This window comes from Coregonus clupeaformis, unplaced genomic scaffold (assembly GCF_020615455.1).
Source record: "Coregonus clupeaformis isolate EN_2021a unplaced genomic scaffold, ASM2061545v1 scaf0360, whole genome shotgun sequence".
NCBI classification, from domain to species: domain Eukaryota; kingdom Metazoa; phylum Chordata; class Actinopteri; order Salmoniformes; family Salmonidae; genus Coregonus; species Coregonus clupeaformis.
In genome coordinates, this window is record NW_025533815.1 from 61,450 (window position 1) to 89,303 (window position 27,854).

General features: G+C 42.0%; 1 protein-coding gene across 1 annotated transcript; it reads right to left on the bottom strand.

Moving 5' to 3' along the window:
• Positions 1-361: 361 nt before the first annotated feature.
• LOC123484565 (RNA-binding protein 45-like) lies at positions 362-27,520 on the bottom strand. The gene is given in 11 exon segments (XM_045215050.1): positions 362-649; positions 5,173-5,394; positions 7,845-8,002; positions 8,230-8,329; positions 17,226-17,275; positions 17,277-17,356; positions 17,679-17,852; positions 17,961-18,086; positions 18,219-18,345; positions 18,615-18,737; positions 27,223-27,520. Coding segments are annotated over 10 exon segments (1,416 nt in total). The 5' UTR covers positions 27,499-27,520; the 3' UTR covers positions 362-649; positions 5,173-5,192.
• Positions 27,521-27,854: the final 334 nt, after the last annotated feature.

The window sequence follows — 27,854 nt, forward strand, 5'->3', positions numbered from 1 at the left end:
TGAACATTCAAAACATGTTGCAAATGTCGGGAGACAGACAGCAAGTTTTATACAAATCTCCGCTGCTGAAAACTAAATGTTAGTCTAAAAGAAATGTGAGATAATGTCTAGATGCTTTTTTTTTAGTGGAGATCAAGTTAAGAAATTGCCTGGCTGGGCTGATGAGACAGTGGATAGCGCAGTCAGCTGGAACAGAGTAAATAGGCATTTTAACGTCATAGATTTAGCCGGTAGTAACTTGTAGAATAGACACCGGCTGGAATGCGGTTTTAACCAACCAGCATTCAGGTTTAGACCCACTCGTTGTATAATATAGATATTATGGTGTCTGTGAAATGCAATCAATGACTAACAGACAAGATACATTTATACTTTTGTTTATTGAGGAATTCAGGGTACATACATGGTGAACAAGCTAGAGTATATACCGTCAGTAGTATTCACTGTGACTACACTACTGAAAGTCCTAACTGATATCATACCTCACATTATGAAAAGAAACGTCTTGCAAGTTTGATGCTAATGGCAAATGTCAAGAAAAGGTACAGAAATCAATGTCTGTAGTAGTTGGTCGTGTCATCGTCTCAGTATGTCCAGTCATGTCCGTGGTCATGTCCAGTCATGTCCGTGGTCATGTCCGTGGTCACCTCTGCAGAAACAAAAACATTCAGGGTACAGTGAGACATGTGGCTTCTAAAGCTTTCCCTGGCATTGTCACTCAGTTCAAACTGTGACTACCAGCCATCTTCAATATGATCTGGACTGAGGGAGTAAACTTCTGGGTAGTCTCACCAGACTCGGGGCACTCCGCACGCTCCGTGAGAAGAGACTACCTTTTGGTAGAGTGTAATTACACTGTAATTAAACATTGTACCATTTTTGTCTGTGTCATATGTGCCATATTAGTTGATGGTGCTATGTGACCACAGTGTAAACATAACCAGTTGGTTTAGTTAATACTAGAACCGCCAGTGGAGTTTGATTTTGCAAGGACTCGAGCTGTTTCTTCGACAAGCTATGCTACTCGGGCTACACGGAGAAGCAGCACAGCTTGTTTGGGAAAACAATCGAGTCGCACAAAATGGAATATAACATTACGGATAATGTTTGGAATTATACAATTTCATGTGTATTTTCTAAAGGACGTATTTGGGTGTTTTTGGAGCCTTTGTTCATGTTTTTCGTAGCCCCCATACTGCAGAACGAGCAATGAGGGAGTCTATTGCGGGGGGGGTGTAAGTTTCTCAAAACAAAGTGAAATCGAAAAAAAAAAAATGTCTGGACCCTTTTATAACATAACATTTACATAAATTTTTTTGATTTGGTAGTAAAATAGTGAACCAATCCTTTAAAAAAAAGGTCCAATGCAGCCATTTTTTCTCTCAATATTAAATCATTTCTGGGTAACAATTAAGCACCTATATATTCACTACCGTTCAAAAGTTTGGGGTCACTTATAAATGTCCTTGTTTTCAAAAGAAAAGCAAAAAAATGTATCCATAAAAATAACATTGTTAATGTTGTAAATGGCTAATGTAGCTGGAAACGGCTGATTTATAATGGAATATCTACATAGGCTCTACAGAGGCCCATTATCAGCAACCATCAGTCCTGTGTTACAATGGCACGTTGTGTTAGCTAATCCAAGTTTATTATTTTAAAAGGCTAATTGATCATTAGAAAACCCTTTTGCAATTATGTTAGCACAGCTGAAAACTGTTGTGCTGATTAAAGAAGCAATAAAACTGGCCTTCTTGAGACTAGTTGAGTATCTGGAGCATCAGCAATTGTGGGTTCGATTACAGGCTCAAAATGGCCAGAAACAAATATCTCGCATGGAATAGCTTTCATTTCTCAGAACAAGAATAGACTGACGAGTTTCAGAAGAAAGTTATTTGTTTCACAGGACTGATTTTTTATAATGGGCCTCTGTACGCCTATGTATATATTCCATTAAAAATCAGCCGTTTCCAGTTACAATAGCCATTTACAACATTAACAATGTCTACACTGTATTTCTGATCAATTTTATGTTATTTTAATGGACCAAAAAATTGCTTTTCTTTCGAAAACAAGGACATTTCTAAGTGACCCCAAACTTTTGAATGGTAGTGTATATACATAGTACCAGTCAAAAGTTTGGACACCTACTCATTCAAGGGTTTTTCTTTATTTTTACTATTTTCTACATTGTAGAACAATAGTGAAGACATCAAAACTATGAAATAAAACACATATGGAATCATGTAGTAACCCAAAAAGTGTTAAAACAAATCAAATTATATTTTATATTTGAGATCCTTCAAAGTAGCTACCCTTTTCCTTGATGAGAGCTTTGCACACTCTTGACATTCTCTCAACTAGCTTAATGAGGTAGTCACCTGGAATGACAGAAAATAGTAAAAATAAAGAAAAACCCTGGAATGAGTAGGTGTGTCCAAACTTTTGACTGGCACTGTATGCATGTATGTATGAATGTACAGTGGGGAGAACAAGTATTTGATACACTGCCGATTTTGCAGGTTTTCCTACTTACAAAGCATGTAGAGGTCTGTCATTTTTATCATAGGTACACTTCAACTGTGAGAGACGGAATCTAAAACAAAAATCCAGAAAATCACATTGTATGATTTTTAAGTGGTCCTCTGTAGCTCAGCTGGTAGAGCACGGCGCTTGTAACGCCAAGGTAGTGGGTTCGATCCCCGGGACCACCCATACACAAAAATGTATGCACTCATGACTGTAAGTCACTTTGGATAAAAGTGTCTGCTAAATGGCATATTAATTAATTTAAAAAAGTAATTAATTTGCATTTTATTGCATGACATAAGTATTTGATCACCTACCAACCAGTAAGAATTCCGGCTCTCACAGACCTGTTAGTTTTTCTTTCAGAAGCCCTCCTGTTCTCCACTCATTACCTGTATTAACTGCACCCGTTTGAACTTGTTACCTGTATAAAAGACACCTGTCCACGCACTCAATCAAACAGACTCCAACCTCTCCACAATGGCCAAGACCAGAGAGCTGTGTAAGGACATCAGGGATAAAATTGTAGACCTGCACAAGGCTGGGATGGGCTACAGGACAATAGGCAAGCAGCTTGGTGAGAAGGCAACAACTGTTGGCGCAATTATTAGAAAATGGAAGAAGTTCAAGATGACGGTCAATCACCCTCGGTCTGGGGCTCCATGCAAGATCTCACCTCGTGGGGCATCAATGATCATGAGGAAGGTGAGGGATCAGCCCAGAACTACACGGCAGGACCTGGTCAATGACCTGAAGAGAGCTGGGACCACAGTCTCAAAGAAAACCATTTGTAACACACTACGCCGTCATGGATTAAAATCCTGCAGCGCACACAAGGTCCCCCTGCTCAAGCCAGCGCATGTCCAGGCCCAACTGAAGTTTGCCAATGACCATCTGGATGATCCAGAGGAGGAATGGGAGAAGGTCATGTGGTCTGATGAGATAAAAATAGAGATTTTTGGTCTAAACTCCACTCGCCGTGTTTGGAGGAAGAAGAAGGATGAGTACAACCCCAAGAACACCATCCCAACCGTGAAGCATGGAGGTGGAAACATCATTCTTTGGGGATGCCTTTCTGCAAAGGGGACAGGACGACTGCACCGTATTGAGGGGAGGATGGATGGGGCCATGTATCGCAAGATCTTGGCCAACAACCTCCTTCCCTCAGTAAGAGCATTGAAGATGGGTCGTGGCTGGGTCTTCCAGCATGACAATGACCCGAAACACACAGCCAGGGCAACTAAGGAGTGGCTCCGTAAGAAGCATCTCAAGGTCCTGGAGTGGCCTAGCCAGTCTCCAGACCTGAACCCAATCGAAAATCTTTGGAGGGAGCTGAAAGTCCGTATTGCCCAGCGACAGCCCCAAAACCTGAAGGATCTGGAGAAGGTCTGTATGGAGGAGTGGGCCAAAATCCCTGCTGCAGTGTGTGCAAACCTGGTCAAGACCTACAGGAAACGTATGATCTCTGTAATTGCAAACAAAGGTTTCCGTACCAAATATTAAGTTCTGCTTTTCTGATGTATCAAATACTTATGTCATGCAATAAAATGCAAATTAATTACTTAAAAATCATACAATGTGATTTTCTGGATTTTTGTTTCAGATTCCGTCTCTCACAGTTGAAGTGTACCTATGATAAAAATGACAGACCTCTACATGCTTTGTAAGTAGGAAAACCTGAAAAATCGGCAGTGTATCAAATACTGGTTCTCCCCACTGTATGTATGTATGTATGTATGTATGTATGTATGTATGTATGTATGTATGTATGTATGTATGTATACACACAGTACCTTATTTGAGCTGTTCTTGTCATAATATGGACTTGGTCTTTTACCAAATAGGGCTATCTTCTGTACCTTGTCACAACACAACTGATTGGCTCAAACGCATTAAGACGGAAATAAATTCAACAAATTAACTTTTAAGAAGGTACACCTGTTAATTGAAATGCATTCCAGGTGACTACCTCATGAAGCTGGTTGAGAGAATGCCAAGAGTGTGCAAAGCTGTCATTAAGACAAAAGGTGGCTATTTGAAGAATCTCAAATATAAAATATATTTTGATTTGTTTAACACTTTTTGGTTACTACATGATTCCATATGTGTTTTTCATAGTTTTGATGTCTTCACTATTATTCTACAATAAAGAAAAACCCTTGAATGAGTAGGTGTGTCCAAACTTTTGACTGGTAGTGTGTGTATATATATATATACACACTACCAGTCAAAAGTTTGGACACACCTAGGCCGTCATTGTAAATAGGAATTTGTTCTTAACTGACGTGCCTAGTTAAATAGAGGTTCAATAAAATAAATATATATATATATATATATATATTTTAAACAGGAAAATCATGTTGTTGACTGCACTGGGCCTTTAAGCTTCTCCAGCGTCGATCTAGGTCAACCCTGAGGGCATGGTTCTCCTCGAGTTCACAAAACAATATTTTATTCACGTGGATCAGTTTCTAGGATCATAAGAAGCCCCAGTATTGTGTTCTATAAGAATTGCTCATTTTGGTGAAAATGACAAAATTAAGAAAATATAATTTAAAAGCATTACAAAATTAAGGGTTAGGGTTAACAATGTTAATTTAGCATCAACAAAATACATTCATCTTAACTTTAAAAATGACTTACCTCTTCTACCTAGGAGTTGGCTAGTATGTCCGTGGGCGCTTGTGGGACTCCTCCCTTGGTTCCCTCGGCGGGTCAGCCAGCATCACCTTCATCCTCACTCCGTTCACCATTTTACCATGCAAGGCAGCCATAGCTTCACCCGCACTCTCTTTCTCGGCATACTTCATGTAGCCTACGTTCCTCCCAGGCACGAGGTGCACCTCCACAAGGGAACCAAATCGACTGCAGAAAGAACCATCAGTAAGTACTTGTGCTTATTAGGCCTGATTGCTTATAAAACATTATGAAATAGTTTGTTTAGGTAACTGTAAATATTGTAGAGTGGGGAGAACAAGTATTTGATAGAGTGGGGAGAACAAGTATTTGATACACTGCCGATTTTGCAGGTTTTCCTACTTACAAAGCATGTAGAGGTCTGTAATGTTTATCATATGTACACTTCAACTGTGAGAGACGGAATCTAAAACAAAAATCCAGAAAATCACATTGTATGATTTTTAAGTAATTAATTTGCATTTTATTGCATGACATAAGTATTTGATCACCTACCAACCAGTAAGAATTGCGGCTCTCACAGACCTGTTAGTTTTTCTTTAAGAAGCCCTCCTGTTCTCGACTCATTACCTGTATTAACTGCACCTGTTTGAACTCGTTACCTGTATAAAAGACACCTGTCCACACACTCAATCAAACAGACTCCAACCTCTCCACAATGGCCAAGACCAGAGAGCTGTGTAGGGACATAAGGGATACAATTGTAGACCTGCACAAGGCTGGGATGGGCTACAGGACAATAGGCAAGCAGCTTTGTGAGAAGGCAACAACTGTTGGCGCAATTATTAGAAAATGGAAGAAGTTCAAGATGACGATCAATCACCCTCGGTCTGGGGCTCCATGCAAGATCTCACCTCGTGGGGCATCAATGATCATGAGGAAGGTGAGGGATCAGCCCAGAACTACACGGCAGGACCTGGTCAATGACCTGAAGAGAGCTGGGACCACAGTCTCAAAGAAAACCATTAGTAACACACTACGCCGTCATGGATTAAAATCCTGCAGCGCACGCAAGGTCCCCCTGCTCAAGCCAGCGCATGTCCAGGCCCAACTGAAGTTTGCCAATGACCATCTGGATGATCCAGAGGAGGAATGGGAGAAGGTCATGTGGTCTGATGAGACAAAAATAGAGCTTTTTGGTCTAAACTCCACTCGCCGTGTTTGGAGGAAAAAGAAGGATGAGTACAACCCCAAGAACACCATCCTAACCGTGAAGCATGGAGGTGGAAACATCATTCTTTGGGGATGCTTTTCTGCAAAGGGGGGAGGATGGATGGGGTCATGTATCGTGAGATCTTGGCCAACAACCTCCTTCCCTCAGTAAGAGCATTGAAGATGGGTCGTGGCTGGGTCTTCCAGCATGACAATGACCCGAAACACACAGCCAGGGCAACTAAGGAGTGGCTCCGTAAGAAGCATCTCAAGGTCCTGGAGTGGCCTAGCCAGTTTCCAGACCTGAACCCAATAGAAAATCTTTGGAGGGAGCTGAAAGTTCGTATTGCCCAGCGACAGCCCCGAAACCTGAAGGATCTGGAGAAGGTCTGAATGGAGGAGTGGGCCAAAATCCCTGCTGCAGTGTGTGCAAACCTGGTCAAGACCTACAGGAAACGTATGATCTCTGTAATTGCAAACAAAGGTTTCTGTACCAAATATTAAGTTCTGCTTTTCTGATGTATCAAATACTTATGTCATGCAATAAAATGCAAATTAATTACTTAAAAATCATACAATGTGATTTTCTGGATTTTTGTTTTAGATTCCGTCTCTCACAGTTGATGTGTACCTATGATAAAAAATTACAGACCTCTACATGCTTTGTAAGTAGGAAAACCTGCAAAATCAGCAGTGTATCAAATACTTGTTCTCCCCACTGTATAACCAGCATGGCTACCACAGCATTCTGCAGCGATATGCCATCCCATCTGGTTTGGGCTTATTGGAACTATCATTTGTTTTTCATCAGGACAATGACCCAACACACCTCCAGGCTGTGTAAGGGCTATTTGACCAAGAAGGAGAGTGATGGAGTGCTGCATCAGATGACCTGGCCTCCACAATCCCCGACCTCAACCTAACTGAAATGGTTTGGGATGAGTCGGACCGCAGAGTGAAGGAAAAGCAGCCAACAAGTGCTCAGCATATGTGGGAACTCCTTCAAGACTGTTGGAAAAGCATTCCAGGTGAAGCTGGTTGAGAGAATGCTGAGTGTGCAAAGCTGTCATCAAAGCAAAGGGTGGCTATTTGAAGAATCTCAAATATAAAATATATTTTGATTTGTTTAACACTTCTTTTTGTTACTACATGATTCCATATGTGTTATTTCATAGTTTTGATGTCTTCACTATTATTCTACAAAGTAGAAAATAGTAAAAATAAAGAAAAACCCTGGAATGAGTAGGCGTGCCCAAACTTTTGACTGGTGCTGTATGTATGTATGCATGCATGCACGCACACACGCACGCAGCGGGAGGAGTTGTCCCCGCTCCTGCCATAGGCTCTGTCGATGTCGCTATCTGAGGCTCTTATATAAGACCTTTAAATAATGTGTTATCAGAGTAAGGACTTATTGGGATTGTGAACTGAAGGACACAGCTTAGCTATTTTAAGTTCTTCCATACCAGAAGACATCTTCCAAGACGTCCATGGGAAGAGGTGCAGGGCTGAAGACCACAAAGAGACGCTCCTTAACCCGGCTATCTGGGGGTGCCAGGTTCTTCAGAGAGGGAAGTGATACATCTGTCTGGATCCGGGGCATCGGAGAGGCTGTGCGGTAACCCTGATAGACACACGTCACATTAAGAGATTAACAGAATACCCATTCGCACACCAACATCCTGAAGTTAGTCCTAAAAAGCAAATCATTCTGAGTCTTGAAAATCTACGATCTGTCTAGATGTGATAGTCCATGAAAAATTAGTTGGAAAGGTTGTGAGCTCCTTTGAGGAGCTATGCCAATCTTGATACTAGAATAACTGCAAGTGCAAGTACAACACTGTTGCTTACTGTGCTCGTCTTCATCAGTTGCTGGCTGGTGGTAGGACCATTCCACACCATTGACATCATCTGAGCAGCAACCAGCTGCATCGCCATCTTCCCGACAGGACTAACAAAAGGACATGACAATTGTCTTACAATGGTGACCCACTCGTTTTTTTACCCTATCAGCATCTCTAGAATGTACTCGAACGGACGGGTAGGGACAGAGACAAACACATAAAGTAGACATACAATTTGATGCATTCATTCTATCGATTTGACATTTATTATTGTGAGTGCTGCTACTTCTAGGGAAACTAGTTGTGAGAGAAAATAAGCTGTGTGTATCCAATTGTAGTTAATACTATTAATAATAACTGATAACGCTTTTCATTGAAAAACAATGACAGTGAGTGCAATAAAATAAATAAAAACAAGAGACGTAGATAAATTAAGGCCACTGACAAAGAACACAGTTGACACTACAAGGGACAAGGAAAACAAGGAACACCGCTATAACTAAGAGAAGGCCTTCCTAAAGAGTGTTTTAACACTAGAACTGTCATAGGCCAACGACCACTGACGTTTGATTTTGTACATTAAAAAACTGCCAAAAGAATTCCAACGTCCTGCTCCTAAATATTTATATTTTACATTGCTCAGTTGTCATAATTTTCAAAACACAAACAGGAAAGTATTTAGATATGGAAGCATGTAGCTGCCTAAAGTCATGTTTTTAGGGTGTACCGGCAACAACAGCCAGTGTGAAACCCCACAGAAGAAGTAGAACAGACTCCTGAGTCTCCTGAGTGGCGCAGTGGTCTAAGGCACTGCATCGCAGTGCTAACTGTGCCACTAGAGATCCTGGTTCGAATCCAGGCTCTGTCGCAGCCGGCCGCGACCGGGAGACTCATGGGCGGCGCACAATTGGCCCAGCGTCGTCCAGGCTAGGGGAGGGAATGGCCGGCAGGGATGTAGCTCAGTTGATAGAGAATGGCGTTTGCAACGCCAGGGTTGTGGGTTCGATTCCCACGGGGGGCCAGTATAAAAAGATGTATTCACTAACTGTAAGTCGCTCTGGAAAAGAGCGTCTGCTAAATGACTAAAATGTAAATGTAAACAGACAGTGTTTGCGAGGACTTTGCGGGAGGGGACTATAAAGCTCAGAGGAGGGGACACGGGGAGATACTAGTAGCTAGCTAATATGGCCAATTGGCTATTATACACTGAGGGTAAAAACATTAGGAACACCTTCCTAATATTGAGTTGCACCACCCCTTTTGCCCCCAGAACAGCCTCAATTCGTCAGGGCATAGACTCCACAGGGTGTCGAAAGCATTCCACAGGGATGCTGGCCCATGTTGACTCCAATGCGTCCCACAGTTGTGTCAAGTTGGCTGGATGTCCTTTGGGTGGTGGACCATTCTTGATACACACAGGAAACTGTTGAGCATGAAAAACCCAGCAGCGTTATACTTCTTGACACTCAAACCAGTGCAAGGCTTAAAAATCCTTATTTAACCTGTCTCCTCCCCTTCATCTACACTGATTGAAGTGGATTAAACAAGGGACATCAATAAGGGATCATAGCTTTCACCTGGTCAGTCTATGGCATGGAAAGAGCAGGTGTTCCTAATGTTTTATACACTCAGTGTATGTAGCTAGCCACTGGTAGGTTAGCCAGCTAGTAGCTAGCTTTCTATGAATAGTCACTACTGGCTAACGTTAGCTAGCTAGCTACCTTCACAACAAGACACCATCGTGGAACACCTTTAGGTATGATAAGTGGCTTTTTTGTCTTGTAATTTCACATTTGGAAGGGGCATTGAAACAATTAGCTGGATAACTAGCTAGCATGGTTATTTATTTTCTTAAAGACATCTAGCAAGCTATGATGCACTAAAGTAACCACTAATGGTATGTGGCTATTCAAAAACAAGGCAATTATCTGAAAGCATGTCATCTGACTATATAGTGTAACGTCACATGACGCATGTCAAGAACATAGAGATACATCCAAAGTGTTTGCTCTTGGTAAAAGAAAAACGAATATGTACTTTATCTGCCTTTTCAATAAGAACTAGTAATAGTCTTAACATATACTTTATGGAAAATACATGTTCTATGTTTCTGAACGTTGAACCATGCGGTCTTGTTGACAATATGACCAGGGCACTCCTCCCTCACAGCTTTCACCTATTCACGTCACGGGCCATAGCTCGGTGCACCCCGGTCCAGCTTAATTAAACTCCCTCAATATACGGACTACTCTACGGCATGGTAGTGTCCACATTAGAATAAAATCTAATTCTATTCATATTGTAGTCCCATGATCCTCCCCACTGAATTCTTGTACGTGACATTTTGCTTATTGCAAGTCAAGCTTTCGTTTGCATGCCAGTAAATATTGTCAGTATTAAATTATTATACCTGCAGGGGACAGTAACAGAGACTCTGTAAGGGGGCAGATGATCTATGATATGTACTGGAACGAGTCGATTCTTATGAGTAGCTGTTGTCTGATTTGAAGGCTACCAAAGTTATTCTGGGAAGAAAAGCCTTTTCTATTTTAGCTCATTTGCCCCAGACCTGTTTCAACCATCAGGAAACTATGATGTCATTGCTGTGTACGGGCAACCCGAGCAGCTCCTCCAGCAGACGCTGCCCCCTCCTGTCTTCCAGATGCTGCTGCCCACCATCAGACAGGTAAAGATACTCTCCCATAGGAAGCAAGGGCTGGAGGGGAACCAAAATGGCTGAAAGATGCCTTGATGCCCTAATTCCCCCCAGTTACCACTAGTCATATGTTCAATAAGATGTTCTGCAAAAATAACAACACAGAAATGTTCCTGCGCTATAATGAGGTTGTCAAACATGTTGGAAACCATTATCAAAGAAACCTACAGTAGTTGAACATTGTGTAGATAGTAAACAAGATCACAACTAAGAAGAATAGCTGTTACCTGTAGGACAATGTCTCTCTCTAAGGTCACCAAGGGTAGCCAGTAAATGTTTAAATTGTGCATGCCTCAGTCAACATGTCAAAATACAGTTATACCTATGGCTTGCATAACCAATTCAGTGCCCTTGTCAGTGTCCTCCCTGAGATTTGAAGGTTGGACAGTTCGACCACTGGCAGAGTCATACCAGACTGTAAAAAAATGGGACCCGATGAGTCTCTGCTTGGCACTCAAGATAGATTGTGGTTAAGGCCCTGCAATAGACTAGCGTCCTATCCAGGGGGTGTACTTGTATATTGCAGCTTTAACAGTATTGAGTCAAGGAACAGCTTTACTGCTCAATAAGTTATGGTGTCACAGTCCTGAAGGGGGATACCCAAAAGGTGCCATGACATGACAACCAGCAGTTTTGGTAAATACTGTCCCACCAAGGACTAACTCAAAAACAAATGGGCAAAAGGGGTCCTTCTCTCTCTCACACACACAGTCAGTGTCAAAATTGTACATCTACATATACAGTGCCTTCAGAAAGCATTCAGACCCTTGACTTTTTCCACATTTTGTTAGGTTACAGCCTTATTCTAAAATTGATTAAATTGTTGTTGTTTTTCACATCAATCTACATACAATACCCCATAATGACAAAGCAAAAACAGGTTTTTAAAAATGTGTGCAAAGAAATCAACGAAATATCACATTTACATAAGTATTCAGACCCTTTACTCAGTACTTTGTTGAAGCACCTTTGGCAGCGATTACAGCCACAAATCGTCTTGGGTATGACGCTATAAGCTTGGCACACATGTATTGGGGAGTTTCTCCCATTCTTATAATAATAATAATAATAATAATTATATGCCATTTAGCCATTTGCCATTTTTATCCAAAGCGACTTACAGTCATGAGTGCATACATTTTTGTGTATGGGTGGTCCCGGGGATCGAACCCACTACCTTGGCGTTACAAGCGCCGTGCTCTAACCAGCTGAGCTACAGAGGACCACCCATAGGACCATTCTTCTCTGCAGATCTTCCCAAACTCTGTCAGGTTGGATGGGTAGCGTCGCTGCACAGCTATTTTCAGGTCTCTCCAGAGATGTTAGATCAGGTTCAATTCTGGGCTCTGGCTGGGCCACTCAAGGACATTCAGAGACTTGTCCCAAAGTCACTCCTGCGTTGTCTTGGCTGTGTGCTTAGGGTTGTTGTCCTGTTGGAAAGAGAACCTTCACCCCAGTCTGAGGTCCTGAGCGCTCTGGAGCAGGTTTTCATCAAGGACCTCTCTGTACTTTGCTCCGTTCATCTTTCCCTTGATCCTGACTAGTCTCCCAGTCCCTGGCGCTGAAAAACATCCCCACAGCATGATACTGCCAACCACCATGCTTCACTGTAGGGATGGTGCCAGGTTTCCTCCAGACATGACGCTTGGCATTCAGGTCAAAGAGTTCAATCTTGGTTTTATCAGACCAGAGAATCTTGTTTCTCATGATCATTTAGTTGCCTTTTGGCAAACTCCAAGCGGGCTGTCATGTGCCTTTTACTGAGGAGTGGCTTCCGACTGGCCACTCTACCATAAAGGCCTGATTGGTGGAGTGATGCAGAGATGGTTGTCCTTCTGGAAGATTCTCCCATCTCCACAGAGGAACTCTGGAGCTCTGTAAGAGTGACCATCAGGTTCTTGGTCACCTCCTTGTCCAAGGCCCTTCTCCCACGATTGCTCAGTTTGGCTAGGCGGCCAGCTCTAGGAAGAGTCTTGGTGGTTCCAAACTTCTTCCCATTTAAGAATGATGGATGCCACTGTGTTTTTGGGGACGTTCAATGCTGCAGAATTGTTTTAGTACCCTTCCCCAGATCTGTGCCTCGACACAATCCTGTCTCAGAGCTCTATGGACAATTCCTTCAACCTCATGGCTTGGTTTTTGCTCTGACATGCACTGTCAACTGTGGGACCTTATATAGACAGGTGTGTGCCTTTCCAAATCATGTCCAATCTATTTAAATTACTACAGGTGGACTCCAATCAAGTTGTAGAAACATCAAGGATGATCAATGGAACACGATGCACCGGAGCTCAATTTCAAGTCTCATAGCAAAGGGTCTGAATACTTATGTAAATAAGGTATGTTTCTTATTTGTAATACATTTTGATTATTTTTTGCAAACATCTGTTTTTGCTTTGTCATTATGGGATTTTGTGTGTAGATTTATGAGGAAAAAAATGAATTTAATCCATTTTAGAATAAGGCTGTAACGTAACAAAATGTGGAAAAAGGGGTCTGAATACTTCCCCAATGCACTGTATATGAATGATTTACAAAGCCAGGCACATTTAACAGTTAGACTAATAATTATAGACCTAATTAATTTGGGATTTCCTCTCTCCAATTTTCTTAGACAATTAGGCTAAGGCAAGGACTGTTTCTTTGTCTCTGCTGCTGCTGCCTCCGCCGCATTGTTCAACTTTGTTATTATGCACATAGCAACATAGGGAAAGGCGCCAATTCAATGGTGCACTGAAGATTATGTTTTAGAACCGCGGACAGCGACCGTATTCAACGCCGGAGAAAGCACATTTGTTATAAAATGTAATTACATTTAGAGTTGCACCATTATTTTTCAAATAACATAACCATATACAATTTTATGTCTGTGCCATCCTTCGCAAAGGATTAGTCCACTGAGACAGGCGCGAATCAGACAGGTGTCTTGTGCACCATGATAAAATAAACAATTGCGATTGCTCGACTAGAAGAGATCAGTCGATCAACAGTCAATCGACCAAACAATCGACTAAATTGGGTCAGACCTAACATTTAGTGTAAATTGTGTTTTTGTCATCTCTTGGTGTCTTTCATATAAACTCAGCAAAAAAGAAACATCCCTTTTTCAGGACCCTGTCTTTCAAAGATAATTCGTAAAAAATCCATGCTTGTTCAATGAACCATAAACAATTAATGAACATGCACCTGTGGAACGGTCGTTAAGACACTAACAGCTAACAGACGGTAGGCAATTAAGGTCACAGTTATTAAAACTTAGGACACTAAAGAGGCCTTTCTACTGACTCTGAAAAACACCAAAAGAAATATGCCCAGGGCCCCTGCTCATCTGCGTGAACGTGCCTTAGGCATGCCGCAAGGAGGCATGAGGACTGCAGATATGGCCAGGGCAATAAATTGCAATGTCCGTACTGTGAGACGCCTAAGACAGCGCTACAGGGAGACAGGACGGACAGCTGATCGTCCTCGCAGTGGCAGACCACGTGTAACAACACCTGCACAGGATCGGTACATACGAACATCACACCTGCGGGACAGGTACAGAATGGCAACAACAACTGCCCGAGTTACACCAGGAACGCACAATCCCTCCATCAGTGCTCAGACTGTCCACAATAGGCTGAGAGAGGCTGGACTGAGGCGTGTAGGCCTGTTGTAAGGCAGGTCCTTACCAGACATCACCGGCAATAACGTTGTCTATAAGCACAAACCCACTGTCGCTGGACCAGAAAGGACTGGCAAAAGTGCTCTTCACTGACGAGTCGCGGTTTTGTCTCACCAGGGGTGATGGTCGGATTCGCGTTTATCGTCGAAGGAATGAGCATTACACCGAGGCCTGTACTCTGGAGCATGATCGGTTTGGAGGTGGAGGGTCTGTCATGGTCTAGGGCGGTGTGTCACTGCATCATCGGACTGCGCTTGTTGTCATTGCAGGCAATCTCAACGCTGTGCGTTACAGGGAAGACATCCTCCTCCCTCATGTGGTAACCTTCCTGCAGGCTCATCCTGACATGACCCTCCAGCATGACAATGCCACCAGCCATACTGCTCGTTCTGTGCGTGATTTCCTGCAAGACAGGAATGTCAGTGTTCTGCCATGGCCAGCGAAGAGCCCGGATCTCAATCCCATTGAGCACGTCTGGGACCTGTTGGATCGGAGGGTGAGGGCTAGGGCCATTGCCCCCAGAAATGTCAGGGAACTTGCAGGTGCCTTGGTGGAAGAGTGGGGTAACATCTCACAGCAAGAACTGGCAAATCTGGTGCAGTCCATGAGGAGGAGATGCACTGCAGTACTTAATGCAGCTGGTGGCCACACCAGATACTGACTGTTACTTTTGATTTTGACCCACCCTTTGTTCAGGGACACATTTTTCCAAATATTTACACATGTTAAGTTTGCTGAAAATAAAAGCAGTTGACATTGAGAGGACGTTTCTTTTTTTGCTGAGTTTATATACATACATAACTTTTTATATTTGTAAGTAATATCTTGTGTTGTTCTTGTCTATAACTGTTCTGTACTTTATAATGTATTTGTACAGTGAGGGAAAAAAAGTATTTGAACCCTCTGCAAAACATGACTTAGTACTTGGTGGCAAAACCCTTGTTGGCAATCACAGGTGGTCCTCTGTAGCTCAGCTGGTAGAGCACGGCGCTTGTAACGCCAAGGTAGTGGGCTCGATCCCCGGGACCACCCATACACAAAAATAATAATAATATGCACGCATGACTGTAAGTCGCTTTGGATAAAAGCGTCTGCTAAATGGCATATTATTATTATTAATATAGATGTCAGACGTTTCTAGTAGTTGGCCACCAGGTTTGCACACACATCTCAGGAGGGATTTTGTTCCACTCCTCTTTGCAGATCTTCTCTGAGTCATTAAGGTTTCGAGGCTGACGTTTGGCAACTCGAACCTTCAGCTCCCTCCACATATTTTCTATGGGATTAAAGTCTGGAGACTGGCTAGGCCACTCCAGGACCTTAATGTGCTTCTTCTTGAGCCATTCCTTTGTTGCCTTGGCCGTGTGTTTTGGGTCATTTTCAATGCCCTGGCTGAGGGAAGGAGGTTCTCACCCAAGATTTGACGGTACATGGCCCCGTCAATCGTCCCTTTGATGCGGTGAAGTTGTCCTGTCCCCTTAGCAGAAAAACACCCCCAAAGCATAATGTTTCCACCTCCATGTTTGACGGTGGGGATGGTGTTCTTGGGGTCATAGGCAGCATTCCTCCTCCTCCAAACACGGCGAGTTGAGTTGATGCCTAAGAGCTCGATTTTGGTCTCATCTGACCACAACACTTTCACCTAGTTCTCCTCTGAATCATTCAGATGTTCATTGGCAAATTTCAGACGGGCATGTATATGTGCTTTCTTGAGCAGGGGGACCTTGCGGGCGCTGCAGGATTTCAGTCCTTCACGGCGTAGTGTGTTACCAATTGTTTTCTTGGTGACTATGGTCCCAGCTGCTTTGAGATCATTGACAAGATGTTCCCGTGTAGTTCTGGGCTAATTCCTCACTGTTCTCATGATCATTGCAACTCCAAGAGGTGAGATCTTGCATGGAGCCCCAGGCCGAGGGAGATTGACAGTTGTTTTGTGTTTCTTCTATTTGCGAATAATCGCACCAACTGTTGTCACCTTCTCACCAAGCTGCTTGGCGATGGTCTTGTAGCCCATTCCAGCCTTGTGTAGGTCTACAATCTTGTCCCTGACATCCTTGGAGAGCTCTTTGGTCTTGGCCATGGTGGAGAGTTTGGAATCTGATTGATTGCTTCTGTGGACAGGTGTCTTTTATACAGGTAACAAGCTGAGATTAGGAGCACTCCCTTTAAGAGTGTGCTCCTGATCTCAGCTCGTTACCTGTATAAAAGACACCTGGGAGCCAGAAATCTTTCTGATTGAGAGGGGGTCAAATACTTATTTCCCTCATTAAAATGCAAATCAATGTATAACATTCTTGACATGCGTTTTTCTGGATTTTTTTGTTGTTATTCTGTCTCTCACTGTTCAAATAAACGTACTAATAAAATTATAGACTGATCATTTCTTTGTCAGTAGTCAAACGTACAAAATCAGCAGGGGATCAAATACTTTTTCCCCTCACTCTATGTGGACCCCAGGAAGAGTAGCTGCTGCATGTGCAGTAGCTAATCCTAATAAACAAAACTAACTTACACTATCTTTCAACAACTAAACACAACTAACTATGGCCCAGTAACTGCCGTCGAAAGTTTCCAGTCTCAGGTAAATAAATTAGGTGTCTATCATCACATGATAAGTCTGTACCTGGTCCTGTCTTCTCCATCATCTATGTGGGTCACGATGAGGCGGTTTCCCAGGGGGATACTCAAAGCCATTCAGCTTCTCTTTGGCGTAGACGGCAGAGCCCAGGTTGTTGTAGCGAATCACAGCATGTCCTGGGGGGGGGGGTGGCCTACAGTTAAAACGTTTTACATGCATCATGAGCAATATCAAACATTAATGTGAACAATTTAAATACAAAATCAGGAGTGTTAACCTTTGTGGGTAACACTACATAAGAACGTAATTGTTTTTTTTTTTATTAACAAAAGAATGAGTAGGCTTATTCTAGAATTTCTTATAAGCATTATAAACATAGTTTATAAACTGTCTTTATAGTCGTGTCTAAAGTGTTACTGTTGATAAATCAATGTGTGATACTAATTTTATTTAACTGCATCTTTCCCTATTAAATACACAATTATCAATGTATCATACCTTTGTTGAGTCCATAATGATCCCGCTGCATCTCGCAGTAATCCATCCCTGGTATGAGGTCACAGAGGCCATAAATCTGCTCCTGGGTAATGCTAGCTCTCGAGGAAACCATTAGGCACCTGGTGATGAGGTCACTGGATCGGTAGTCAGTTACGGCATAACTGCCAGGGTCAGCTGTCATGTAGGGAACACAGACAGATGTCAGACCACAGCTAGGTTAAAGCAAATGCAAACGAAAGCAAATGTCACATTCTGAATCAGAATTTGAAGCACTTCACATACACGCTCCAAAGGAATAGGGGTTCATTCCCAGGTCACTTGACATGTGCTCTGCTCTGCCACTGTTGTGATAGTCATTATCTGCAGATGAGTTCTTGCTTCGGGGCTCAGCAAGAACAGCCCTGTAGGCTGGTTGCACAGACAAGGGTTAGATCGATACAAATTAAATACTACAGTGGAGTCAAAGTGTTTTAACTTGAGTTCATCCGTTCTGAAAAGCATTGCTTTGAGGCTTCAATGAGAGGGCTGATGCTTGCTTACCTCTATCACAGTTCTCAATGGCAATGGCTGCTTGTGATGGCTTATGATACCTCACATATCCCAAGCCTTTGCTCTCCCCCGTGGTTTTATTCTTTATGATCACACAGTATTCTATGTCACCATACTCCTACAAGCAAAAAAATAGCATTATCTCTATTGGTCTGCTATCTTATATCATCCAAGTGCGGCAGGTTGCCTAGTGTTTAGAGGGTTGGGCCAGTAACTGAACATTTGCTGGTTCGATTCCCCGAGCCGACAAGGTGTGTAAATTGCTACTGTAAGTCGCTCTGGATAAGAGTGTCTGCTAAATTTCTAAAATGTAAGGGGGGTCACTTAGGGTAAATTGGCCAGTAATATTTCACCAGGTGATCAAATACAATGCAATGGACCTCATACCTTGAACGTGTCTTTCAGATCTTCTTCTGTGAATGTTTTGGGAATCTTTACAAATATTCTGGTGAGCTCTTCATCCTCCACGTCTCTGTGTCTACCAGAGGACCTTGACTGGGCAATGAACACCTGAAACAGTGGTCAAATTCAGTCAAAATGCATAACTTGTATACAGTGCATTCGGAAAGTATTCAGACCCCTTGACTTTTTCCACATTTTGTTACAGCCTTATTCTAAAATGGATTAAATAGTTTTTTTTCATCCATCAATCTACACACAATACCCCATAATGACAAAGCAAAAAAAAAAAAAAACATTTTTCCAATATTAGAAAAAAGTATTCAGACCCTTTACTCAGTACCTTTAGCAGCGATTACAGCCTTGAGTCTTCTTGGGTATGACGCTACAAGCCATTGTTCTCTGCAGATCCTCTCAAGCTCGGTCAGGATGGATGGGGAGCGTCGCTGCACAGCTATTTTCAGGACTCTCCAGAGATGGTCGATCGGGTTCAAGTCCGGGCTCTGGTTGGGCCACTCAAGGACATTCAGAGACTTGTCCCGAAGCCAATTCTGCGTTGTTTTGTTTCTCATGGTCTGAGAGTCCTTTAGTTGCCTTTTGGCAAACTCCAAGCGGGCTGTCATGTGCCTTTTACTGAGGAGTGGCTTCCGTCTGGCCACTCTACCATAAAAGGCCTGATTGGTGGAGTGCTGCAGAGATGGTTGTCCTTCTGGAAGGTTCTCCCATCTCCACAGAGGAACTCTGCAGCTCTGTTAGATTGACCATCGGGTTCTTGGTCACCTCCCTGACCAAGGCCCTTCTACCACGATTGCTCAGGTTGGCCGGGCGGCCAGCTCTAGGAAGAGTCTTGGTGGTTCCAAACGTATTCCATTTATGAATGATGGATGCCACAGTGTTTTTGGGGACCTTCAATGCTGTAGAAATGTTTTGGTACACTTCCCCATATCTGTGCCTCGACACAATCCTGTCACAGAGCTCTACGGACAATTCCTTCGACCTCATGGCTTGGTTTTTGCTCTGACATGCACTGTCAACTGTGGGACCTTATATAGACAGGTGTGTGCCTTTCCAAATCATGTCCAATCAACAGGTGCAGAAACATCAAGGATGATCAATGTAAACAGGATGCACCTGAGCTCAATTTCGAGTCTCATAGCAAAGGGTCCGAATAATTATGTAAATACGTTAAAAAATATATATATATATGGGGTATTGTGTTTAGATTGTGGAAAAACATTTGTTTAAATCAATTTTAGAATAAGGCTGTAAAGTAACAAAATGTGGAAAAAGTGAAGGGGTCTGAATACTTTCAGAATGCACTGTATGCCTTAGCCTAAAATAGTGTTTGCCAAACATCGTATGGTTGTATGTCTAACACAGGGTTTTCGTTAGGAAACCCAATTAGAGCATCCACCCACGGTGCTTTAGATTATGGCAAATCATCTTAAGAGAACATGCAAGTCGAGGACGCAACAATGTGCGGTCCTTCTTACCAAATTCTAATGCCCACATTTACTTTTCCTCAGCCAACAAGACTAGTAACGAACAGCAAAATCACTAGCCTATGTCAATCTATTATCCCACATAGTAGAAAAGTTTACCTATTCTATTGGTCATCTTGTCAAGAAGGAAATAGCCTATTCCAAACAGACTTTGACAGTTGTGGGACGATAGATCCCAAATTCATACAACCAGTAGGCCTAGGCTACATAAAAAATAAAATAAAATAAAAAGTTAAAAAAGCAATGAGTGATGCAACAGATCAGAACGTTCAGCTTAAAAATGTTGATAAACTATAATTTCTTCACATAAGCGCAGCAATGCGCACAAGGCAGTAGGCTACGCGCGAATGTTCGTTCCATAATGCAATTAGCGGGAAAACACGGTTGTCAAAAGCAAGCGGTTTGATGTGACAGATGAAAATATCAGTTATCCACAACAATTACTATTGTTGTGGAAATATGTTGCAGCTCAAGTTGGCTACAAAACCCACAATGCTCTCTATGGGCTGGCTAGCTACACACAATAATACCAAAGTCAATTTCAGCATTTGAAGTATCTAGTTCGCTGTAAAATCACCTAAACAAACTGCAAAATCAATATAGGAGTCTACAATCTCACCATGTTTAACCTGCAGATCGATGTGCCTCACAGAGTGGAGTTTGACATTTGCAACAGCACCATGCAATGCACCCTGGACTAAAGAGGCATACAAATAGAAAAAATGTGTAGGGGGGGTCCATTGGTGGCTTTTAACAATTTCTTTGGAATCCTCATGTCTTACTCATTGTTAGAAAATGTTTTGGTCCAATTCAGATGTTAGAGTGGGGAAAAAAAGTATTTAGTCAGCCACCAATTGTGCAAGTTCTCCCACTTAAAAAGATGAGAGGCCTGTAAATTTCATCATAGGTACACGTCAACTATGACAGACAAATTGAGAAAAACATTTCCAGAAAATCACATTGTAGGATTTTTAATGAATTTATTTGCAAATTATGGTGGAAAATAAGTATTTGGTCACCTACAAACAAGCAAGATTTCTGGCTCTCACAGACCTGTAACTTCTTCTTTAAGAGGCTCCTCTGTCCTCCACTCGTTACCTGTATTAATGGCACCTGTTTGAACTTGTTATCAGTATAAAAGACACCTGTCCACAACTTCAAACAGTCACACTCCAAACTCCACTATGGCCAAGACCAAAGAGCTGTCAAAGGACACCAGAAACAAAATTGTAGACCTGCACCAGGCTGGGAAGACTGAATCTGCAATAGGTAAGCAGCTTGGTTTGAAGAAATCAACTGTGGGAGCAATTATTAGGAAATGGAAGACATACAAGACCACTGATAATCTCCCTCGTTCTGGGGCTCCACGCAAGATCTCACCCCGTGGGGTCAAAATGATCACAAGAACGGTGAGCAAAAATCCCAGAACCACGCGGGGGGACCTAGTGAATGACCTGCAGAGAGCTGGGACCAAAGTAACAAAGCCTACCATCAGTAACACACTACACCGCCAGGGACTCAAATCCTGCAGTGCCAGACGTGTCCCCCTGCTTAAGCCAGTACATGTCCATGCCCGTCTGAAGTTTGCTAGAGTGCATTTGGATGATCCAGAAGAGGATTGGGAGAATGTCATATGGTCAGATGACACCAAAATATAACTTTTTGGTAAAAACTCAACTCATCGTGTTTGGAGGACAAAGAATGCTGAGTTGCATCCAAAGAACACCATACCTACTGTGAAGCATGGAGGTGGAAACATCATGCTTTGGGGCTGTTTTTCTGCAAAGGGACCAGGACGACTGATCCGTGTAAAGGAAAGAATGAATGGGGCCATGTATCGTGAGATTGAGTGAAAACCTCCTTCCATCAGCAAGGGCATTGAAGATGAAACGTGGCTGGGTCTTTCAGCATGACAAAGATCCCAAACACACCGCCCGGCAACGAAGGAGTGGCTTCGTAAGAAGCATTAAGGTCCTGGAGTGGCCTAGCCAGTCTCCAGATCTCAACCCCATAGAAAATCTTTGGAGGGAGTTGAAAGTCCATTTTGCCCAGCGACAGCCCCAAAACATCACTGCTGTAGAGGAGATCTGCATGGAAGAATGGGCCAAAATACCAGCAACAGTGTGTGAAAACCTTGTGAAGACTTACAGAAAACGGTTGACCTGTGTCATTGCCAACAAAGGGTATATAACAAAGTATTGAGAAACTTTTGTTATTGACCAATACTTGTTTTCCACCATAATTTGCAAATAAATTCATTAAAAATCCTACAATGTGATTTTCTGGATTTTTTTCCCTCATAGTTGATGTGTACCTATGATGAAAATTACAGGCCTCTCTCATCTTTTTAAGTGGGAGAACTTGCACAATTGGTGGCTGACTAAATACTTTTTTTCCCCACTGTAAACTTCAGACTTCAACTGTACAGTGAGGGAAAAAAGTATTTGATCCCCTGCTGATTTTGTACGTTTGCCCACTGACAAAGAAATTATCAGTCTATAATTTTAATGGTAGGTTTATTTGAACAGTGAGAGACAGAATAACAACAAAATAATCCAGAAAAACGCATGTCAAAAATGTTATAAATTGATTTGCTTTTTAATGAGGGAAATAAGTATTTGACCCCTCTGCAAAACATGACTTAGTACTTGGTGGCAAAACCCTTGTTGGCAATCACAGAGGTCAAATGTTTCTTGTAGTTGGCCACCAGGTTTGCAGACATCTCAGGAGGGATTTTGTCCCACTCCTCTTTGCAGATCTTCTCCAAGTCATTAAGGTTTCGAGGCTGACGTTTAGCAACTCGAACCTTCAGCTCCCTCCACAGATTTTCTATGTGATTAAAGGTCTGGAGACTGGCTAGGCCACTCCAGGACCTTAATGTGCCTCTTCTTGAGCCACTCCTTTGTTGCCTTGGCCGTGTGTTTTGGGTCATTGTCATGCTGGAATAAATAATAATAATAATAATAATAATAATGCCATTTAGCAGACGCTTTTATCCAAAGCGACTTACAGTCATGCGTGCATACATTTTTGTGTATGGGTGGTCCAGGGGATCGAACCCACTACCTTGGCGTTACAAGCGCCGTGCTCTACCAGCTGAGCTATTTTCAATGCCCTGGCTGGGGGAAGGAGGTTCTCACCCAAGATTTGACGGTACATGGCCCCGTCCAACGTCCCTTTGATGCGGTGAAGTTGTCCTGTCCCCTTAGCAGAAAAAAACCCCCAAAGCATAATGTTTCCACCTCCATATTATTCTGTCTCTCACTGTTCAAATAAACCTACCATTAAATTATAGACTGATCATTTCTTGGTCAGTGGGCAAACGTACAAAATCAGCAGGGGATCAAATACTTTTTTCCAACTCACTGACCATACATACACAGCATAATATACTTATGACAAATAATACCCCACTACCTTCCGATGTGGGACACGTGTCGCTAAACAGGTACAGTCATTTCAGTGTGACTTAACTCAAATGCTTCTCCTATGTTATACCCCTAAAGGCTGGTTTATCCTTGCTCTAACGACATGTCTGTATTTAATTAGAATGCCTCAAGTGTCGCTGTTGAAAACGTTTAATTTATACTCCAGTGGAATGTCTGTAGACCGTCGCTGCGACTGTCAGTTTCATTGTCCCACAGACGTGAAAAATGTTTATCTGCGACTGTGGCAACATCTGTTGTCATGATTACCAGACTGCCACAGCAACCAGAACAAATCCTCCTGTAACAAGATCCTCCTGTAAAATTATCAGATAGAATGACCTACTATTATTTCGTCACACTGTGGCAGTAAGCTATTTTCTGTAAGCTCGCCATTACCTTGTAAATAATGATGTAGGTTTATTTTCCTGTAATGAAGAAAAAGTAGCTAAAGTTAAGACGTTGTCAGCTATATTCTGGTCATTATCTGAACTAGCTAGCAAGTAACAAACTAAAACATTGTTTGGAAAATTCATTTTAGTTCCCTGGCTTTCTAGATGTACATTTACTGAATACATTTTTAAAACAGATGGGTTTATTGGTGTTAAAATATAGAAAGTATGCTATTTGGAGCACCGGGCTGCTGATGTCATTCATGCAGAGGCTGTCATTTTGTGTTTATACTTTTTCATAACAACAAGTTTGATGTCGCTACGACAATTGTCTACAGACGTTGACAGACTGACTGTAAACCAGCCTGTCGTGGCGACATCATGAACATGCTATTGTCGTCTGACATCAAACTTGTCGTTGTCGTTATGAAAAAGTATAAAGGATGTAGGGCAGGGGTATTCAAATCTTACCCGAGGTCCAGAGTACTGCTGGCTTTCTGTTCTACCTGATAACTAATTGCACCCACCTGCTGTCCCAGGTCTAAAATCAGTCCCTGATTAGAGGGGAAGACTGTAAAAATAAGCAGTGAAACTGTCTTCGAAGTCCAGATTTGAATTTGAGAGATTTAGGGAGAAGTCTTGGCACATTTTGATAGCTCCTTTTGCATTTCATTTTTAAATCCTTACTTTTAGCCATTTTAACTGCGTGTTGTCCACGCATTTATACATTTATTGAAAATACAATTATAATTTTTTTATGCTTTTTTGCCATCATACACAGATGTCCACTAAACAGGGAATCACATTGTTTATCAGTCTCTGACTGCTGCTAACTTCAGAACAAAGTTGACTACAAATAAAGTTGCAAGTCTTTGCAATGGATACAAACAATCTACGTATACAAAGATGCTTCAAATGAAAACCGGAATGACTGCATTAAAATATAAACAGTAGGCTATAGGCCTATTTATTCATACATATTGAAATACATTTTATGTTCAATCAATTGAGTTCTACTTTGCTACTTGCTCTACTTATACTTGCTCTAACGACATGTCTGTAGACAATTAGAATGCCTCAAGTGTCGCTATAGGCCTGTCTAATTTGTCTCAATTTATTTCATGATGTGTAGCCTAACATGCGCACAATGTGCCAAATCTGCGATTTAGTGCATTTGTATTGGGTAATTATTAGAATAAGCCGCCTCAATATGTGCAGCCGCAGGTGGTAATATCTCACTAGGAGCTGATAGTGTCGTCAGTATTGTCAAATAATTTTAATGGTAAGATTTGAATGGAGAAAGCTGTTCGAGAACAGCGCTCCCTTCGATCCGATCAGTATCGAAACATGGTCCAACGACACACTTAGTGACCGTTCTCTCTGCATGGTGTTTGGGGAAATGCATGTTACATCTTCGGCCTGTGTTGCATAACTTTGTTGATGAAATAAATATATAATTGTTGTGTTACTTGTTCACTTATGTTCCCTTTATCTAATAGTAGGTTTGGTTGAAGATCTGATAACATTCTGTATCACAAATATGCAAAAGTGGAGAAAATTAGAAAGGGGGCAAATACTTTTTCATAGCAATGTATATACTTTTTTACTGCAACCGCCAACCACAGGATTCAGGAGCCCGCTCTCAATGAGTGTAGACATCCTGCTCCTGCCTGCTGCCTCTCGTCAGATGGTGGAGGAGAGGTGGTAGGGGGCACATGTGGGTAACTGGGGGGCCCTGCGTTGATTGGGTACCTGATTAATAAAATAACAAATAAATGTGACTGGTCAATTGTGTGAGTCAGCCCATAGGGCCACACTTTTGTATTACTTTTTTTTTTATCCAACCACAGGAGCCCGCTGTCAATGTTCAAATTAGACCAGAGAGCATAATGTAGCCACAGACTAAAAAACATAACTGTGGATTACATTTTATCACAAGCACATACAGGTAACTGCCAAAATAAGGGAAACACCAACATAGTGTCTTAAAAGAGTGTTTGGACACCATGAACTGCCAGAATAGCTTCAATGCGCCTTGGCATAGATAGATTCTACAAGTGGACCTAAACCATGCCAGGGAAATGCACCCCTCACCATAACATTATTTGTATCCCCAATTTACTAAGCGTTTTATTTATTTAGGCAGTTACTGGTTGCCTACAGTCGGGAAGCCCGCAATTTGGCCAGCATGCACGCCAAATATACAGCTTGTAGCGTTGTGGCCATAGAAATAATCCATAGAAGGGGTTTGGAACCTCTTACCCTGGCTATTTGACTATTAAAGCCCCTGCATTAAACCGGCTGCCAGTCCTGATTTAAATGGGAACTGACATCTATGGATTATATTTCTCTGTCCTTTTGCAAATCTCAAAATACTATCGAGGGAAAAACATACTTTGGAAAGCAAATACCTACTGCTGAAATGAGAAGACTAATCTGTCGAACCAATCGATGATTTTTTTCTCAACAACTCCAAATGTTTTGCGAACAACAGCATTGTTTTTCAAAGTAGCTCATCTTGAGATATGCTTTTGCCAAGACGAGCGCATCAGCCAACACTGTGAGTAGTAGCTTATGGCTTCGACATTAGGTGAGTCAGTGTGCCACTGGAAATGTTATTTAGTAGCCTATCATACACACACACACACACATCTTCCTACTATTGTACAATCTGTATGTCATGTCATTTGCCAGAGCTATTGTTTGTTTGAATTCAAGACCAGATTGATCTGTTTGTCAGTGTCAGATTAGCCACTCATTTCGGTCATTTGTGGTATTAAAAATGATTCAGCTAATGTCTATCATGTAAATATTGTGGAATTGCATCCGGCCCTGGTTAATGAAAATATATCACAGCGGTTTAATTGGTACAATGATTCTCTACACTATACATTGTTTGCTTTGTCAGATAGACTAATTTCAGTTTAACTATTAGAAGCAATCAAGAAATGGCGGAGCGATTTCTGCATAATGCCTCTTCAAGGAAAGATTTGAACGGAGAAAGCTGATCCTAGAACAGAGCTCCCTATATTTCCATCCTATAAATATTGACCTTCTCCGACGACGCACTGTAGCGACCATTTTCTCTGCCTGGTGTTTCGGGCCATTGTAGGAAAAGTGCATCGTTAAAACTTGCGTAAACCTAAATTCCATCGATATCGGGAAACCGGGCCCAGCATGGAATCAATAAAAAAATTACCCAAGGAAATAAATAGTATATGTTAGAGACTTAGAGGATGATGGCACATATTAAGTTTAGATTTATGTGCATGCAAACCTTAATGGGCTTCGTTCCGTCTAACAGGCATTTTCCATGCATGTCCTCCATGGCGGTGCATGCTTCCGAAGACTTCGCAAATTTAACATAGGAGATCCCCTTCGATTCTTTCGTCTGTTTGTCCTTAACGACCCATACACCTTGGATCTCTCCAAAGACAGAAAATTTCTCTCGAATAACATCATCTGAAACTGATCGACTTGTTACGAGAAACAAGCGACTGTTTGGAGGATTGTCAAGATTTTCTACTGACTGCTTCGATGAGTAGTCCTCCATTTTGGTAATGAAGAGTTGACGTCGTTTGCGTCACATAGTGCATGTTTCATGCCGCGTTCAAGACAACTCGGAAACATGAGCTCTGAGTTTCCCAATTGAAAGTATCAGAATCAACCAATAACAATCTCTACGCAGATAACCTACGTTCGTTTTAACTCGGGACGTTCCGATAGCACGTGAACATAGCGTTTCTCCGAGTTTTCCACTTGGAATGTCCTGTATCAGAATAAATCAATAGGAAGCTCTGAACAAAAATGTACGCACATTTTAACTTGGAGTTTCCGAGTTGTCTTGAAAGCAGTTCACTTTTGTCGCCTTTCATTATGAGAATACACATTTTCAGACGTGCGAACTTT